The sequence below is a fragment of the Oncorhynchus kisutch genome, unplaced genomic scaffold (genome assembly GCF_002021735.2).
Source record: "Oncorhynchus kisutch isolate 150728-3 unplaced genomic scaffold, Okis_V2 scaffold3846, whole genome shotgun sequence".
Classification (NCBI taxonomy): Eukaryota; Metazoa; Chordata; class Actinopteri; order Salmoniformes; family Salmonidae; genus Oncorhynchus; species Oncorhynchus kisutch.
In genome coordinates, this window is record NW_022265791.1 from 53960 (window position 1) to 74946 (window position 20987).

General features: G+C 40.8%; 1 protein-coding gene across 2 annotated transcripts in view; it reads right to left on the reverse strand.

The window, feature by feature from the left end:
* Nucleotides 1-1191: 1191 nt before the first annotated feature.
* The window catches only part of LOC109880352 (CD9 antigen-like), a 41712-nt gene continuing 21916 nt past the window's right edge, over nt 1192-20987 (reverse strand). For both annotated transcript variants that reach the window (XM_031821091.1, XM_031821092.1), the window contains exons 2-8: nt 8572-8674; nt 4951-5048; nt 4614-4688; nt 3448-3549; nt 3088-3177; nt 2118-2201; nt 1192-1710 (exon numbers count right to left, since the gene is read on the reverse strand). In XM_031821091.1, coding sequence (XP_031676951.1) covers nt 1645-1710; nt 2118-2201; nt 3088-3177; nt 3448-3549; nt 4614-4688; nt 4951-5048; nt 8572-8674 — 618 coding nt within the window. In that variant the 3' untranslated portion in view covers nt 1192-1644. The remainder of the gene's footprint in view (nt 1711-2117; nt 2202-3087; nt 3178-3447; nt 3550-4613; nt 4689-4950; nt 5049-8571; nt 8675-20987) is intronic.

Here is a 20987-nt window from a genome sequence, read left to right on the forward strand (position 1 = left end):
CTAACTAAGGACTAGTTCACCAGGGGTATATTACGAAGGACTAGTTCACCACGGGTATATTACTAACTAAGGACTAGTTCACCAGGGGTATAGTACTAAGGACTAGTTCACCAGGGTTATGTTACTAACTAAGGACTAGTTCACCAGGGGTATATTACTAACCAAGGACTAGTTCACCAGGGGTATATTACTAACTAAGGACTAGTTCACCAGGCGTATATTACTAACTAAGGACTAGTTCACCAGGGGTATGTTACTAACTAATGACTAGTTCACCAGGGGTATATTACTAACTAAGGACTAGTTCACCAGGGGTATATTACTAACTAAGGACTAGTTCACCAGGGGTATATTACGAAGGACTAGTTCACCACGGGTATATTACTAACTAAGGACTAGTTCACCAGGGGTATAGTACTAAGGACTAGTTCACCAGGCTTATGTTACTAACTAAGGACTAGTTCACCAGGCGTATATTACTAACTAAGGACTAGTTCACCAGGGGTATGTTACTAACTAATGACTAGTTCACCAGGGGTATATTACTAACTAAGGACTAGTTCACCAGGGGTATATTACCAATGACTAGTTCACCAGGGGTATATTACTAACTAATGACTAGTTCACCAGGGGTATGTTACTAAGGACTAGTTCATCAGGGGTACATTACTAAGGACTAGTTCATCAGGGGTATATTACTAAGGACTAGTTCACCAGGGGTATTTTACTAACTAAGGACTAGTTCACCAGGGGTATATTACTAACTAAGGACTAGTTCACCAGGGGTATATTACTAAGGACTAGTTAACCAGGGACATCGTTGCTGGTTGGCCATTTATTGGGATGAATATTGTCCTGGAGGCAGCTCTACTAGCTGGCTCAGCCACACATCCTGATTTTAATCACACTGCTAACACTATGCGTAATCTTAAACAAGCTCATTTTAGTTTTCATACGTTTTGTTTACAGTTTAGCCGTTTTTTACTTTGCGGCTGGCCCATCTAGCGGAAAGCTCTCCTCTCTTTCTCCAGGACAATCCCAATAAACATCTTTTGTTCTGGGGTGTTTCTGAAGTCAATGACCTGAGCAGATGTTTGGTATGTTGAGTTGAACATAAACCATTGAAGAGTTGTTCTGTTCCCTACATCTAATCCCCACATCCATCTCCACAGTCACTCACAGTCTAACATCCATATTAAGTCATTTTATTTGGCAATTCAAAGAAATACACATCTTTGTACATCAAAATAGTTGTAATAAAAATGTTTATAACATCTGTACTCTGCCATAAAGTTGTTACAGTCCATGTAGCTGAACAAACAGGCAATATGAGGAGAAACACAGGTATTTAAAGCACATACAACAGATTAAATTCTGGCAGATTTGAAGGCGTTTTGCTTCTACAGTGATGAAACGATACACTGATTACATTGTTACACAGCCAGAAACCTCAGCACAGCTCCACACATTCACAGGAGACTGAGTTTCCATCCATGGTAGAGCCTGACTGACTGGCTGGCTGGCTGGCTGCCAGCCTAAAACTGACAACTAACTCGAATGGCAGTACAAACCTAGTGAGCATTTAACATCTATTGAGGACAGACACACAGATAAGTTAAGTGCACAGAATGGCAGAGTCTGAGTCTACATGATGTCACGGGACCTCCTGATGGCACAGCACAGCAGCATGCTGAAGATCATCCCAAAGATCTGGACAAAAGAGAAACTACATATCATTGGAGGACAAGAGGAAGGAGAGGACAGAGGAGTGGAGGAAGAGGAGAGAGAGGGAGAGGGCTGGAGGAGAGAGGAGTGGAGGAGAGGAAGAGGAGAGAGAGGGAGAGGGCTGGAGGAGAGAGAGGAAGGAGAGGAGAGAGGAGAGGAAGAGGAGAGAGAGGGAGAGGGCTGGAGGAGAGAGGAGTGGAGGAAGAGGAGAGAGAGGGAGAGGGGTGGAGGAGAGAGAGGAAGGAGAGGACAGAGGAGTGGAGGAAGAGGAGAGGGCTGGAGGAGAGAGAGGAAGGAGAGGAGTGAAGGAGAGAAGTGGAGGACGGATAGAAAAGAGAGGAGTGAATGAGAGAGCGAGACAGGAGAGGAGAGAGTTGATTGGCTGTTCTCACCATGAGGACTCCAATTCCGATGCCCACTCCTCCAATGATATGGAGTTTAGAATTGAACACTTCGTCAATGGCCGCTGGGCAACTCTGACAGAACAACACACTGAGATTACACACTGCTACAACTCTTCTACCCTGTAATACACACCTCTACCCTGTAATATATACCTCTACCCTATAATATACACGTCTACCCTGTAAAATACACCTCTACCCTGTAATATACACCTCTACCCTGTAATATACACCTCTACCCTATAATATATGCTTCTACCCTGTAATATACACCTCTACCCTGTAATATACACCTCTACCCTATAATATACATGTCTACCCTGTAATATACACCTCTACCCTGTAATATACACCTCTACCCTGTAATATACACCTCTACCCTATAATATACACGTCTACCCTATAATATACACCTCTACCCTGTAATATACACCTCTACCCTGTAATATACACCTCTACCCTGTAATATACACCTCTACCCTATAATATACACCTCTACCCTATAATATACACCTCTACCCTATAATATACACCTCTACCCTATAATATACACCTCTACCCTGTAATATACACCTCTACCCTGTAATATACACCTCTACCCTATAGTATACACCTCTACCCTGTAATATACACCTCTACCCTATAATATACACCTCTACCCTGTAATATACACCTCTACCCTATAATATACACCTCTACCCTGTAATATACACCTCTACCCTATAATATACACCTCTACCCTGTAATATACACCTCTACCCTATAGTATACACCTCTACCCTGTAATATACACCTCTACCCTATAATATACACCTCTACCCTGTAATATACACCTCTACCCTATAATATACACCTCTACCCTGTAATATACACCTCTACCCTGTAATATACACTTCTACCCTATAATATAATAGCTCGTCACTCAAATAGTTGTTGCGGCAGGGGTTATGTTTGTTACCGTGGTAATCAGAGCCTCCAGTCCTTCCTTCTTTGGGCAGGTCTCCCTGGCGCTGTCAATTATGGTGCCTGTCAGGCCGCAGCAGTTCAGCTGCCCCAGGGAAACACAGGCAACACCATTTTAGTTCCACTGTACACTTGACAGACAGACAGACCCTGGACTGTTATGTTTGAGTTGTGTGTGTGTGGACAGACAGACAGACAGACACTGGACTGTTATGTTAGAGTTATGTGTGTGTGTACAGACACAGACGGGCGGACGGACGGACGGACGGACGGACAGACAGACAGACATGGTTACAGACAGACAGACACACACACTGGACTGTTATGTTGGAGTTGTGTGTGTGTGTGTACTCACTCCAAAGTGTATGAGGCGTAATGTCTCCTTCAGGGCCTCCTGCTTGGTGTTCATGTAGTTATTGTAAGTCTGCTTGTAGAACTCTGTGATGTCTTCCACCACCTAGACAGAGACAGACAGGGGAGACAAGGGACGCCAGAGGGGAGAGACAGACATGGGGTGGGGAGAGACAGAGAGGGAAGGGGGAGACAGACAGGGGTGGAGAGAGACAGAGAAGGAAGGGGGAGACAGACAGGGGTGGGGAGAGACAGAGAGGGAAGGGGGAGACAGACAGGAGGAGAGAAGAGAGACAGACATGGGGAGAGAAGAGAGACAGAGAGGGAAGGGGGAGACAGACAGGAGGAGAGAAGAGAGACAGACATGGGGAGAGAAGAGAGACAGAGAGGGGAGGGGGAGACAGACAGGTGGAGAGAAGAGAGACATACAGGGGGAGAGAAGAGAGACCGAGAGGGGAGGGGGAGACAGACAGGGGGAGAGAAGATAGACAGAGAGGGAAGGGGGAGACAGACAGGGGGAAAGAAGAGAGACAGAGAGGGAAGGGGGAGACAGACAGGGGGAGAGAAGATAGACAGAGAGGGAAGGGGGAGACAGACAGGGGGAGAGTAGAGAGACAGAGAGGGGAGGGGGAGACAGACAGGGGGAGAGAAGAGAGACAGAGAGGAGAGGGGGAGACAGACAGGGGGAGAGAAGAGAGACAGACAGGGGGAGAGAAGAGAGACAGAGAGGGGAGGGGGAGACAGACAGGAGGAGAGGAGAGAGACAGAGAGGGGAGGGGGAGACAGACAGGGGGAGAGAAGAGAGACAGAGAGGAGAGGGGGAGACAGACAGGGGGAGAGAAGAGAGACAGACAGGGGGGAGAGAAGAGAGACAGAGAGGGGAGGGGGAGACAGACAGGGGGAGAGAAGAGAGACAGAGAGGAGAGGGGGAGACAGACAGGGGGAGAGAAGAGAGACAGAGAGGAGAGGGGGAGACAGACAGGGGGAGAGAAGAGAGACAGACAGGGGGGAGAGAAGAGAGACAGAGAGGGGAGGGGGAGACAGACAGGAGGAGAGGAGAGACATGAGAATGGAGAGATGCTAAGGTTTTGTATTGAGCTGTAATAGATGGTCTGATGGTCTGTCCACAGTAAGAACAACAAACAGTGAAACAGCCTCTGAGTGTGTTACCGTATCTTTATTGGAGAGCCCCCAGATCCCTGCTGCTACCTCCACCCCAAAGATCAACAACAGGAAGAAGAAGAACTGGAGAGAGGGAGAACGAGAGACAGACAGGGGGGAGAAACCAGGGGGCGGGGAGAGAGACAGACAGGAGGTGGGGAGAGAGACAGACAGGGGGAGAACGAGAGACAGACAGGGGGTGGGGAGAGAGACAGACAAGGGGTGGGGAGAGAGACAGACAGGGGGGAGAAACCAGGGGGCGGGGACAGAGACAGACAGGGTGTGAGGCCTTGTAATGAAAAGTGTGTTATCATTGTATTCTATGATCACCATCATTGATCCTCACCAGTCCGAGCATACAGGGGGATTCCTTAATGGCTCCACAGCAGCCCAGGAACCCAACAACCATCATCAACGCCCCCGCAGCGATCAGAATATACACACCTGTGGACCACACACACCATACACACACACCATGAATACACACCATGCACACACACCATACACACACACACCATGAATACACACCATGAATACACACCATGCACACACACCATACACACACACACACACACACCATGAATACACACCATGCACACACACACACACACCATGCACACACACCATGAATACACACCATGCACACACACCATACACACACACACACACCATACACACACACCATGCACACACACCATACACACACACCATGCACACACACCATGAATACACACACCATACACACCATGCACACACACCATGCACACACACCATGCACACACATCATGCACACACACACACCATACACACACACCATACACACACACACACCATACACATACACACCATGCACACACACCATGAATACACACCATGCACACACACCATACACACACACACCATACACACACACCATGCACACACACACCACACACACCATGCACACACACCATGAATACACACACCACACACACCATACACACACACCATACACACACACCATGCACACACACCACACACACCATACACACACACACCATGCACACACACACACCACAGAACACCATGAATACACACCATGCACACACCATGAATACACACCATGCACACACACCATGCACACACACACACACACACCATGCACACACACCATGAATACACACCATGCACACACACCATGCACACACACCATGCACACACACACACACACACACCATGCACACACACTCACACACACCATACACACACACCATGCACACACACCATGCACACACACCATGAATACACACCATGCACACACACCATACACACACACACACACCATACACACACACACACCATGCACACACACCATACACACACACCATGCACACACACCATGAATACACACCATGCACACACACCATGAATACACACCATGCACACACACCATACACACACCATGCACACACACCATGCACACACATCATGCACACACACACACACACACACACACACACACACACCATGCGCACACACCATACACACACACACACCATGCACACACACCATGCACACACATCATGCACACACACCATGCACACACATCATGCACACACACACACACATACACACACACCATACACACACACACCATGCGCACACACCATACACACACACACACACCATACACACACACACCGTACGCACACCATGCGCACACACCATACACACATACACCACACACCATGCACACACACCTGTCCCTGACCTCTGCACACACACCATGAATACACACCATGCACACATAGCAGCCCTCTGTAACCCTGGGGACATAACAGCCCTCTGTAACCCTGGTGACATAGCAGCCCTCTGTAACCCTGGTGATATAGCAGCCCTCTGTAACCCTGGGGACATAACAGCCCTCTGTAACCCTGGTGACATAGCAGCCCTCTGTAACCCTGGTGACATAGCAGCCCTCTCTAACCCTGGTGACATAGCAGCTCTCTGTAGCCCTGGGGACATAGCAGCCCCCTGTAACCCTGGTGACATAGCAGCTCTCTCTAACCCTGGTGACATAGCAGCTCTCTGTAGCCCTGTGGACATAGCAGCCCCCTGTAACCCTGGTGACATAGCAGCCCTCTGTAACCCTGGTGATATAGCAGCCCTCTGTAACCATGGTGACATAGCAGCTCTCTCTAACCCTGGTGACATAGCAGCCCTCTCTAACCCTGGTGACATAGCAGCTCTCTCTAACCCTGGTGATATAGCAGCCCTCTGTAACCATGGTGACATAGCAGCCCTCTGTAACCCTGGTGATATAGCAGCCCTCTGTAACCATGGTGACATAGCAGCCCTCTGTAACCATGGTGACATAGCAGCCCTCTGTAACCCTGGTGACATAGCAGCCCTCTCTAACCCTGGTGACATAGCAGCTCTCTGTAACCCTGGTGATATAGCAGCCCTCTGTAACCCTGGTGATATAGCAGCCCTCTGTAACCCTGGTGACATAGCAGCTCTCTCTAACCCTGGTGACATAGCAGCCCTCTGTAACCCTGGTGACATAGCAGCCCTCTGTAACCCTGGTGACATAGCAGCCCTCTGTAACCCTGGTGACATAGCAGCCCTCTGTAACCCTGCTGACATAGCAGCCCTCTCTAACCCTGGTGACATAGCAGCCCTCTGTAACCCTGGTGACATAGCAGCCCTCTGTAACCCTGGTGACATAGCAGCCCTCTGTAACCCTGGTGATATAGCAGCCCTCTGGAGACATGATGATACACCCTCCACCCTATTAGGTCTCACCCACTGGACAGCAGTTATATATAGAAAGAAAGAATGCAGGAAAGCAAGCAAGAAAGAAGGAACATCTTTCTGTGACAGTTCTTCAGAGAAAACGGGAAACACAAGGACAGAAACAATGCTGTCCCTGACCCCTGACTCTGTTCCTGACCCCTTACCCTGTCCCTGACTCTGTCCCTGACCCCTGACTCTGTCCCTGACCCCTTACCCTGTCCCTGACCCCTGACTCTGCCCTGACCCCTGACTCTGTCCCTGACCCCTGACTCTGTCCCTGACCCCTGACTCTGTCCCTGACCCCTGACTCTGTCCCTGACCCCTGACTCTGTCCCTTACCCCTTACCCTGTCCCTGACCCCTTACCCTGTCCCTGACCCCTGTCCCTGACCTCTGACCTCTGACTCTGTCCCTGACCCCTGACTCTGTCCCTGACCCCTTACCCTGTCCCTGACTCTGTCCCTGACCCCTTACCCTGTCCCTGACTCTGTCCCTGACCCCTGACTCTGTCCCTTACCCTGTCCCTGACCCCTGTCCCTGACTCTGTCCCTGACCCCTGACTCGGTCCCTGACCCCTTACCCTGTCCCTGACTCTGTCCCTGACTCTGTCCCTGACCCCTGACTCTGTCCCCTGACCCCTGACTCTGTCCCTGACCCCTGTCCATGACTCTGTCCCTGACCCCTTACTCTGTCCCTGACCCCTGTCCCTGACTCTGTCCCTGACCCCTGACTCTGACCCTGACCCCTTACCCTGTCCCTGACCCCTGACTCTTCCCTGACCCCTTACCCTGTCCCTGACCCCTTACCCTGTCCCTGACCCCTGTCCCTGACTCTGTCCCCTGACTCTGTCCCTGACCCCTGAATCTGCCCCTGACCCCTTTTCCTTACCCCTGTCCCTTTGTCCCTGACCCCTGTCGCTGACCTCTGACCCTGTGTAGAGAATTAAGTGTGTGTGTGTGTGTGTGTGTGTGTGTGTGTGTGTGTGTGTGTGTGTGTGTGTGTGTGTGTGTGTGTGTGTGTGTGTGTGTGTGTTAGAAACCTATTTGTGGACCTCTGAGTTTCTAACAGACATGATGATACCACTAGCTGAGAGGAGATATTTTATGGTGTAGGGGTTAGGGTGTAGGGGTTATGGTTAGGGGTTAGCAGTTGGATATAAGGTATAGTGGTTAGGGGTGAGAGCTCAGTCTTACCGGTGAAGAAGACAGAAGGAGAGTCCTCTCCACTGAACAGTCCCTCAGTCCGAGAGTCAAAACGCAGCCACAGCCCTACGGCCAACACTCCTGTTCCTGCCAACTGACACATGCACACCCACACACACATACGTTAGAAACAGTGTAAAGTACAGTTCAGACTTTGGGAATGATACCCAGCAGGCACTTATCCTCGACTACTCCCCCCCCCCCCCCCACTTTCTAGAAAACTGGTTTCAGGCTGCTACATCCATTATAATATAATGGTAATATAATAATATAATAGTCATATAATAATATAGTCATATAATAATATAATAGTCATATAATAATATAGTAATATAATAATATAATAGTAATATAATAATATAGTAATATAATAATATAATAGTAATATAATAATATAGTAATATAATAATATAATAGTAATATAATAATATAGTAATATAATATAATAGTAATATAATAATATAATAGTAATATAATAATATAATAGTAATATAATATAATAATATAATAGTAATATAATATAATAGTAATATAATAATATAATAGTCATATAATAATATAGTAATATAATATAATAGTAATATAATAATATAATATAATAATATAATAGTAATATAATAATATAATAGTAATATAATATAATAATATAATAGTAATATAATATAATAGTAATATAATAATATAATAGTAATATAATAATATAATGGTAATATAATAATATAACAGTCATATAATAATATAGTAATATAATATAATAGTAATATAATAATATAATAGTAATATAATAATATAATAGTAATATAATATAATAATATAATAATAATATAATAGTAATATAATACAATAGTAATATAATAATATAATAGTAATATAATATAATAGTAATATAATAATATAATAGTAATATAATAATATAATAGTAATATAATATAATAATATAATAGTAATATAATAATATAGTAATATAATAATATAATAGTAATATAATATAGTAATATAATAATAATATAATACCATAATAGTAATATAATATAGTAATATAATAATAATATAATAACATAATAGTAATATAATATAATAATATAATAATATAATAGTAATATAATAATATAATATAATAGTAATATAATAACATAATGGTAATATAATAATATAACAGTAATATAGTAATATAATAATATAGTAATATAATAATATAGTAATATAATAATATAGTAATATAATAGTAATATAATAATATAGTAATATAATAATAATAGTAATATAATAATATAGTAATATAATAATATAATAGTAATATAATAATAGTAATATAATAATATAGTAATATAATAATATAAACTAATATAATAATATAATAGTAATATAATATAGTAATAGAATAATAATATAATACCATAATAGTAATATAATATAGTAATATAATAGTAATATAATATAGTAATATAATAATATAATAATATAATAGTAATATAATAATATAATATAATAGTAATATAATAACATAATGGTAATATAATAGTAATATAATAATATAATAGTAATATAATAGTAATATAATAATATAATAGTAATATAATATAATAATAATATAATAATATAATAGTAATATAATAGTAATATAATATAATAGTAATATAATAGTAATATAATATAATATAATATAATAGTAATATAATATAATAGTAATATAATAATATAATAGTAATATAATATAATAGTAATATAATAATATAATAGTAATATAATAATATAATAGTAATATAATAATATAATAGTAATATAATAATATAATAGTAATATAATAATATAATAGTAATATAATATAATAGTAATAAAATAATATAATAGTAATATAATAATATAATAATATAATAGTAATATAATATAGTAATATAATAATATAATAGTAATATAATATAGTAATATAATAATATAATAGTAATATAATAATATAATAATATAATAGTAATATAATAATAATATAATAACATAATGGTAATATAATAGTAATATAATAATATAGTAATATAATAATATAATAGTAATATAATAATATAATAGTAATATAATAATATAATAGTAATATAATAATATAGTAATATAATAGTAATATAATATAATAATATAATAGTAATATAATAATAATATAATAACATAATGGTAATATAATAGTAATATAATAATATAGTAATATAATAGTAATATAATAATATAGTAATATAATAGTTATATAATAATATAATAGTAATATAATAATATAGAAATATAATAATGTAATATTATAGACATATAATAATATAGAAATATAATAATATAATATTATAGACATATAATAATATAGAAATATAGACATATAATAATAATATAGACATATAATAATATAGAAATATAGACATATAATAATATAGAAATATAGACATATAATAATAATATAGACATATAATAATAATATAGACATATAATAATATAATAGTAATATAATAATATAGTAATATAATATAATAGTAATATAATAATATAATAGTAATATAATAATATAATAGTAATATAATAATATAATAGTAATATAATAATATAATAATATAATAGTAATATAATAACACAAAAGTAATATTTTAATATGGAAATATAATAATATGGAAAAATAATATAATAGTAATATAATAATATAATACTATAGACATAATAATATAGAAATATAATAATTTACTAATATAGTAATATAATAATGCAAAAGTAATATTTTAATATAATAATATAGACATATGATAAAATAATAGTAATATAGTAATATAATAATAGTAATATAATAATATAGACATATGATAAAATAATAGTAATATAGTAATATAATAATAGTAATATAATAATATAATAGTAATATAATAATATAATAGTAATATAATAATAATATAATAACATAATGGTAATATAATAGTAATATAATAATATAGTAATATAATAATATAGACATATGATAAAATAATAGTAATATAGTAATATAATAGTAATATAGTAATATAATAATATAGTAATATAATAGTAATATAATAATATAATAGTAATATAATAATAGTAATATAATAATATAGTAATATAATAGTAATATAATAATATAATAGTAATATAATAATAGTAATATAGTAATATAATAATATAGTAATATAATAGTAATATAATAATATAATAGTAATATAATAATAGTAATATAGTAATATAATAATATAATAGTAATATAATAATATAATAGTAATATAATAATATAATAGTAATATAATAATAGTAATATAGTAATATAATAATAGTAATATAATAATAGTAATATAATAATATAATAGTAATATAATAATAGTAATATAATAATATAATAGTAATATAATAATAGTAATATAGTAATATAATAATAGTAATAGTAATATAATAATAGTAATATAGTAATATAATAATAGTAATATAGTAATATAATAATAGTAATAGTAATATAATAATATAATAGTAATATAGTAATATAATAATATAATAGTAATATAGTAATATAATAATAGTAATATAATAATATAATAGTAATATAATAATAGTAATATAATAATATAATAGTAATATAGTAATAGTAATATAATAATAGTAATATAATAATATAATAGTAATATAATAATAGTAATATAGTAATATAATAATAGTAATAGTAATATAATAATAGTAATATAGTAATATAATAATAGTAATATAGTAATATAATAATAGTAATAGTAATATAATAATATAATAGTAATATAGTAATATAATAATATAATAGTAATATAGTAATATAATAATAGTAATATAATAATATAATAGTAATATAATAATAGTAATATAATAATATAATAGTAATATAGTAATAGTAATATAATAATAGTAATATAATAATATAATAGTAATATAGTAATAGTAATATAATAATAGTAATAGTAATATAATAATATATAGGCTAATATATAGGCTCCTACCGGAGCCTTATGGAAGGTTATGTCAGATAAATGGGGATATTCTGGACCCTCTATGGCATAGAGAGGCATAGAGAGGCTTAGAGAGGCATAGAGAGGCATAGAGAGGCATAGAGAGGCATAGAGAGGGGGCTTTTAGTGAAACAGTCAAAGCTGTAGGGGCTTCAGGCCTCTCATTCAGAGAGCAGGTAACTATGCCTCTGCCCGTCTCCTTTTTTGAGGAGAAGTTTCTCTTCTCTGACCACTGTCCTGTCAATCTGATGGGCAGGGACCTCCTGTGTAAACTGGGCATCAACATAACATGTGGCCGAACCGGTTTAACTGTTATTCATGAGGAACAGGAGGAAGAGGGGGAGCAATTGATGTTAATGTCTGAGGGTTGTGACTGGTATTATGCATGGGATGTTGATGATGAGGTGCCCAATATTGCTCATGTTTTCTCAGTGGCCAAAACCCATTAGGGCCACGAGGGCAGTTTCATGTCTGAAGCAGGGTTACATTGCACCTCCCATTTTTCACCATTGACAAGAGATCTCCATTATGAGAAACAATGGCGGTGTGCTACATTACAGAATGAGTCAGTGCAGTGTGAGGGTTTATACTGTAGCAGTGATTTCTGTGCTTTAGGGGTTAGATTAACCCCTGCACAAAAAGACCTCTACCTGTTTGAGGATAACTCACCACGTGTCCCTGTCAAAATCAGATAGAGTAGAATAGCCGGATACTGGAATTTGGATGAAATGCTTGGTTGATGCTAGAGATGTTAGAGAGGGTCCCTTTCTACCAGGCGCCCATTTAGACCCTGATGGGTCAACACATTCACCCAGCTCACTGACAAGTTGTTACCCACTCAGTTGGGAAACACCAACTGAGAGGGGTGTGCATGGTGTTGATCAGGTTTCTTTTTCTACAAATATCATGTTGATGAGTAAAGACTCACCCCTCCTGAGAGGGGTCCCTGAATGCCTATGGGCAAGGGACAAATATGATTTTGGTAGAATGAAGGGAGCTGAGCCAATGGTAGTCACTCCTAAAGATACCAGGCATCCATCTAGAGCACAGTATCCACTCAGTAGGGAGGCAATAGCAGGTATTACACCTGTTCATGCATCCCTGTTAGCTAATGGTGCTTTAATTCCCTGTCCAGAATCACCCTGTAACACCCCTATCTTGCCTGTTAGAAAACCTTCAGGTGATTGGAGATTGGTCCAGGACTTAAGCCCTGTGAACGATGCAGTTTTTGCCCGTGCCCCGGTGGTTCCTAATGTTACTACACTGTTGGGGGCGGTACCACTCACAGCAGAGTGGTTCTCTGTGATTGATTTGACTAATGCAGGTTTCTCAGTAAGAGATTTCCCTGGACTGTGGCTCCTATGGGGTACGTTTTATTTTATTTATTTTACCTTTATTTAACTAGTCAGTTAAGAACTAATTCTTATTTTCAATGACGGCCTGGGAACAGTGGGTTAACTGGTCTAGGAACAGTGGGTTAACTGGTCTAGGAACAGTGGGTTAACTGGTCTGGGAACAGTGGGTTAACTGGTCTAGGAACAGAGGGTTAACTGGTCTAGGAACAGTGGGTTAACTGGTCTAGGAACAGTGGGTTAACTGGTCTAGGAACAGTGGGTTAACTGGTCTAGGAACAGTGGGTTAACTGGTCTAGGAACAGTGGGTTAACTGGTCTAGGAACAGTGGGTTAACTGGTCTAGGAACAGTGGGTTAACTGGTCTAGGAACAGTGGGTTAACTGCCTGTTCAGGGGCAGAACGACAGATTTGTACCTTGTCAGCTCGGGGGTTTGAACTTGCAACCTTCCGGTTACTAGTCCAACGCTCTAACCACTAGGCTACGCTGCCGCCTCTACACTCTAACGACTAGGCTACCCTGCCACCTCTACACTCTAACCACTAGGCTACCCTACGTGGAATCCTCGTTCGGCAGCCTTAGCGCAAAATGGGGCAGCAGGGTAGCCTAGTGGTTAGAGCGTTGGACTAGTAACCGGAAGCCCTCTAGTGGTGTGGGGGCTGTGCTTTGGCAAAGTGGATGGGGTTATTTCCTTCCTGTTTGGCCCTGTCCGGGGGTGTCCTCGGATGGGGCCACAGTGTCTCCTGACCCCTCCTGTCTCAGCCTCCAGCATTTATGCTGCAGTAGTTTATGTGTCGGTGGGCTAGGGTCAGTTTGTTATATCTGGAGTACTTCTCCTGTCCTATTCGGTGTCCTGTGTGAATCTAAGTGTGCGTTCTCTAATTCTCTCCTTCTCTCTTTCTTTCTCTCTCTCAGAGGACCTGAGCCCTAGGACCATGCCCCAGGACTACCTGACATGATGACTCCTTGCTGTCCCCAGTCCATCTGACCGTGCTGCTGCTCCAGTTTCAACTGTTCTGCCTTATTATTATACGACCATGCTGGTCATTTATGAACATTTGAACATCTTGGCCATGTTCTGTTATAATCTCCACCCGGCACAGCCAGAAGAGGACTGGCCACCCCACATAGCCTGGTTCCTCTCTAGGTTTCTTCCTAGGTTTTGGCCTTTCTAGGGAGTTTTTCCTAGCCACCGTGCTTCTACACCTGCATTGCTTGCTGTTTGGGGTTTTAGGCTGGGTTTCTGTACAGCACTTTGAGATATCAGCTGATGTACGAAGGGCTATATAAATACATTTGATTTGATTTGAAGCCTTAGTGCAAAATCTGTAGGGTTTTATACCCCCTGAGGACAGCACTCTGATTCAGTATGTGGATGAATCAGCACTCTGATTCAGTATGTGGATGAATCAGCACCCTGATTCAGTATGTGGATGAATCAGCACCCTGATTCAGTATGTGGATGAATCAGCACTCTGATTCAGTATGTGGATGAATCAGCACTCTGATTCAGTATGTGGATGAATCAGCACTCTGATTCAGTATGTGGATGAATCAGCACTCTGATTCAGTATGTGGATGAATCAGCACCCTGATTCAGTATGTGGATGAATCAGCACCCTGATTCAGTATGTGGATGAATCAGCACCCTGATTCAGTATGTGGATGAATCAGCACACTGATTCAGTATGTGGATGAATCAGCACCCTGATTCAGTATGTGGATGAATCAGCACTCTGGTTCAGTATGTGGATGAATCAGCACTCTGATTCAGTATGTGGATGAATCAGCACTCTGATTCAGTATGTGGATGAATCAGCACTCTGGTTCAGTATGTGGATGAATCAGCACTCTGATTCAGTATGTGGATGAATCAGCACCCGGATTCAGTATGTGGATGAATCAGCACTCTGGTTCAGTATGTGGATGAATCAGCACTCTGATTCAGTATGTGGATGAATCAGCACTCTGGTTCAGTATGTGGATGAATCAGCACTCTGATTCAGTATGTGGATGAATCAGCACTCTGAATCAGTATGTGGATGAATCAGCACCCTGATTCAGTATGTGGATGAATCAGCACTCTGGTTCAGTATGTGGATGAATCAGCACTCTGATTCAGTATGTGGATGAATCAGCACTCTGATTCAGTATGTGGATGAATCAGCACTCTGATTCAGTATGTGGATGAATCAGCACTCTGATTCAGTATGTGGATGAATCAGCACTCTGATTCAGTATGTGGATGAATCAGCATTCTGGTTCAGTATGTGGATGAATCAGCATTCTGATTCAGTATGTGGATGAATCAGCATTCTGGTCCAGTATGTGGATGATTTGTTGTTGTGCTCCAGCTCAATGGAATCTTGTGAAACTGATACTGCGGCTCTGTTGATATTTCTGTCCACAAAGTTACAGTTGGTTTCACAGACAGTGAAGTATCTGGGTCATGACATCACTCCCAATGGCAGGCAGCTGGGTACAGAGAGGATACAGGCTATTCTCTCCGTCCCACAGCCGATGTCATTGACTGGTATGGCAGGGTATTGTAGGGCGTGGTTACCTGACTATGCTGAGGTGGTGCAGCCGCTTTCTGACCTTATTTATTATGGCCACAAAATGGCTATGAGGGCAAAATGAAGTGGACACCAGAGGGACTGACTGCTCTGACCAGACTGGAACAACTCATGACTACTTCTCCCTGTGTGGGGCTCCCTGACCAGTCTAAACCTTTTAACTGCTTTGTTTGTGAGAAAAATGGTTTTATGTCATCTGTTTTAACACAGGATCATGGAGGAAAGCAGCGCCCAGTTGGGTATTATTCCAAACAGCTGGACAGTGTGGCCAGAAGTCTGGTTTGTTGTTTGAGAGCTGTGGCTGCAGCTACTGCAGCTGTGATGGCTTGTGCAGACATTGTTGTCATGTGTGAACTCACTGTACACGTGCCTCATGCAGTTCATGCTCTTATTTCACAGGCAAAGACGGCCCATCTAACACCAGCTCCATTATCAGAATGACGGCCCATCTCACACCAGCTCCATTATCAGAATGACGGCCCATCTCACACCAGCTCCATTATCAGAATGACGGCCCATCTCACACCAGCTCCACTCCTCCATTATCAGAATGACGGCCCATCTAACACCAGCTCCATTATCAGAATGACGGCCCATCTAACACCAGCTCCATTATCAGAATGACGGCCCATCTAACACCAGCTCCACTCCTCCATTATCAGAATGACGGCCCATCTAACACCAGCTCTACTGCTGCATTATCAGAATGACGGCCCATCTAACACCAGCTCCACTCCTCCATTATCAGAATGCTCTTCTGACAATGTCTCATGTGACCCTGAAGAGGTGCACTGTGGACGATGGAGAGCCGCACGACTGTGCTGCCCTGGTGGAGCTTGTCTCTAAACCAAGGTTGGATTTAACTGATGTCCCCTTGATAAACACACATGTGGAACTGTTTGTAGATGGCTGAGAAAGGAGAACCATTGGTTGCGTGTGCCCGGCCGGGCTACCAGTCTTACCACGTTCATGTTTCCCCTACTTAGCTAAGTTGTCACATGGAAGGGATCATGTGTCAAAGGGGGGAGTTGTGATTTTGTAAATATATTTTGGTTTTCTGTGTTTGCTGTAAAACATGGGAAGAGGGATTCCCATGCCACTGTCGACTCATCTGACCCCTCAATGACCATTTGAACAAATAATGATGGATTTTATTGAACTCTCTCCTTGTCAGGGTTACAAATATTGTCTGGTGATAGTGGATGCCTTCTCCAAGTGGGTAGAGGCTTTCCCATGTCGACATCCCACTGCTATGGCAGTAGCCAAGAATCTCCTTAGGGAGATCATCCCAAGGTGGGGGTTACCATCTAAATTAACCAGCGACAAATGCTCCCACTTTGTAAACCTGGTGATACAGAACTTGTCTGAGAGTCTGCAGATAGACCTCAGGACCCATTGTAGCTATAAGCCGCAATCTGGCGGTTTAAATGAACGCGCTAATTAGACCCTAAAATCTAAGAATGTGAAGCTTATTGCAGAGACAGGGCTTTCCTGGGTCACTGTGATGCCCCTGGCTCTGATGTACATGTGAGGGCTGTTGGGGATTAATCAGAATAGTTGGGTAACATAGATAAGGTGTTTTATTTTCATGATATGCTTGTGACTTACTTCTCATCAGAATGTATCTTGTTGTACTATAGTGGTGGCCGTTTGCAGTTCTCTGTTCTCTGTCAGGGTTCAGTTACTTCTCATCAGAATGTATCTTGTTGTACTATAGTGGTGGCCGTTTGCAGTTCTCTGTTCTCTGTCAGGGTTCAGTTACTTCTCATCAGAATGTATCTTGTTGTACTATAGTGGTGGCCGTTTGCAGTTCTCTGTTCTCTGTCAGGGTTCAGTTACTTCTCATTTAGAATGTATCTTGTTGTACTATAGTGGTGGCCGTTTGCAGTTCTCTGTTCTCTGTCAGGGTTCAGTTACTTCTCATCAGAATGTATCTTGTTGTACTATAGTGGTGGCCGTTTGCAGTTCTCTGTTCTCTGTCAGGGTTCAGTTACTTCTCATCAGAATGTATCTTGTTGTACTATAGTGGTGGCCGTTTGCAGTTCTCTGTTCTCTGTCAGGGTTCAGTTACTTCTCATCAGAATGTATCTTGTTGTACTATAGTGGTGGCCGGTTGCAGTTCTCTGTTCTCTGTCAGGGTTCAGTTACTTCTCATCAGAATGTATCTTGTTGTACTATAGTGGTGGCCGTTTGCAGTTCTCTGTTCTCTGTCAGGGTTCAGTTACTTCTCATCAGAATGTATCTTGTTGTACTATAGTGGTGGCCGTTTGCAGTTCTCTGTTCTCTGTCAGGGTTCAGTTACTTCTCATCAGAATGTATCTTGTTGTACTATAGTGGTGGCTGGTTGCAGTTATCTGTTCTCTGTCAGGGTTCAGTTACTTCTCATCAGAATGTATCTTGTTGTACTATAGTGGTGGCCGTTTGCAGTTCTCTGTTCTCAGTCAGGGTTCAGTTACTTCTCATCAGAATGTATCTTGTTGTACTATAGTGGTGGCCATTTGCAGTTATCTGTTCTCTGTCAGGGTTAAGTTACTTCTCATCAGAATGTATCTTGTTGTACTATAGTGGTGGCCATTTGCAGTTATCTGTTCTCTGTCAGGGTTCAGTTACTTCTCATCAGAATGTATCTTGTTGTACTATAGTGGTGGCCGTTTGCAGTTCTCTGTTCTCTGTCAGGGTTCAGTTACTTCTCATCAGAATGTATCTTGTTGTACTATAGTGGTGGCCGTTTGCAGTTCTCTGTTCTCTGTCAGGGTTCAGTTACTTCTCATCAGAATGTATCTTGTTGTACTATAGTGGTGGCCGTTTGCAGTTCTCTGTTCTCTGTCAGGGTTCAGTTACTTCTCATCAGAATGTATCTTGTTGTACTATAGTGGTGGCCGTTTGCAGTTCTCTGTTCTCTGTCAGGGTTCAGTTACTTCTCATCAGAATGTATCTTGTTGTACTATAGTGGTGGCCGTTTGCAGTTATCCTTTCTCTGTCAGGGTTAAGTTACTTGGGCCGCAGAGAGGGGAGAGGTCAAGCTTGTCGTCATGTGTAAATGTATATTTTAAACCATGTGAAGGGATGATTGATGGGGAACCAATTATCTCTTGGCTCCAATGTGTCTGTGTGCCAGTCACTCCCTACTTTTCCCATCGGGGAGAGGAGGATGGCAGTGTCTGGAACCATTCTATGTTCCCTCTTTTGTTGCCCCTATCTTGACCTAGAGCCTCACTTTCCTCTCCGTGAGCTTGTCCAAAATTGGTTGTATTTGGGATGGGTGTGTCTAAAATGACAATTGATATATATCATTGGGTGGGGGTAATGTCTTGGTACCATTTTGTACCAAGAACGATATAAGAGCTTTGTTTAGGAGACCAAACTGAATGATAATTTATAGCCCACTCTGTCTAGCTAGGGGATACTCCTCTCTGATGTAAAGTCTTTCTTTGTGTAAGTTCCTAAGACCTGTGTTTTGTCATGTCGTCTAGGAGGGGGTGGATCTTTGCTATAAAGGATCCCAGTTGCCATTATGTTGAGGACTCAACTTTTCATTAGAGACACTGAACTGTTGAAAGTCAAAATGCTTTGCAAAAGCATCATTATTATTAAAGGTGAAGATGAAGCATAACTCTGACTGGTGGTTTGCTCTCTCATCAGTTGGTAATTAAGGACATTTCCACGACAGGGCGGCCCCACAGAACCACTGGATTGGCTCCTCATGAGGTTCTGACAGGTAGACCAATGAGGATGATCAATTCCCCCTTCCCACAGAACCACTGGATTGGCTCCTCATGAGGTTCTGACAGGTAGACCAATGAGGATGATCAATTCCCCCTTCCCACAGAACCACTGGATTGGCTCCTCATGAGGTTCTGACGGGTAGACCAATGAGGATGATCAATTCCCCCTTCCCACAGAACCACTGGATTGGCTCCTCATGAGGTTCTGACAGGTAGACCAATGAGGATGATCAATTCCCCCTTCCCACAGAACCACTGGATTGGCTCCTCATGAGGTTCTGACAGGTAGACCAATGAGGATGATCAATTCCCCCTTCCCACAGAACAAGCTGACACTGATGGGCTGTGACAATGAAGTTATTGTACTGCTCTAAACAATGTTCTGAAGGCAATTTTCCCCAGAGTGAAAGCGGCTCTACCCCAGCCACTGGTGGGGATCCTGCACAAACTGCAACCAGGTGACTGGCTGGCGGTGAAAGACATGAGCATTGGAACCAGCAGAGGTGGACTGGACCATACCAGGTGATGCTGATTACTCCCACTGCTGTTTGTGTAGCTGAGAGGTCTACTTGGATCCACGCCATGACCGTTCAGTCCCATGGCGAGACTTAATTAACAGCCACTCCAGCTCGAGCCAACGGCAGACTCAGGACAGGAGTCCAGCAAACAATAACCGCTCCAGTACCGGAAGAAGCAGAAGGTCAATGCATCCACTGGATGAGCATCACAGTAGGAATCACGAGGGAAACACTT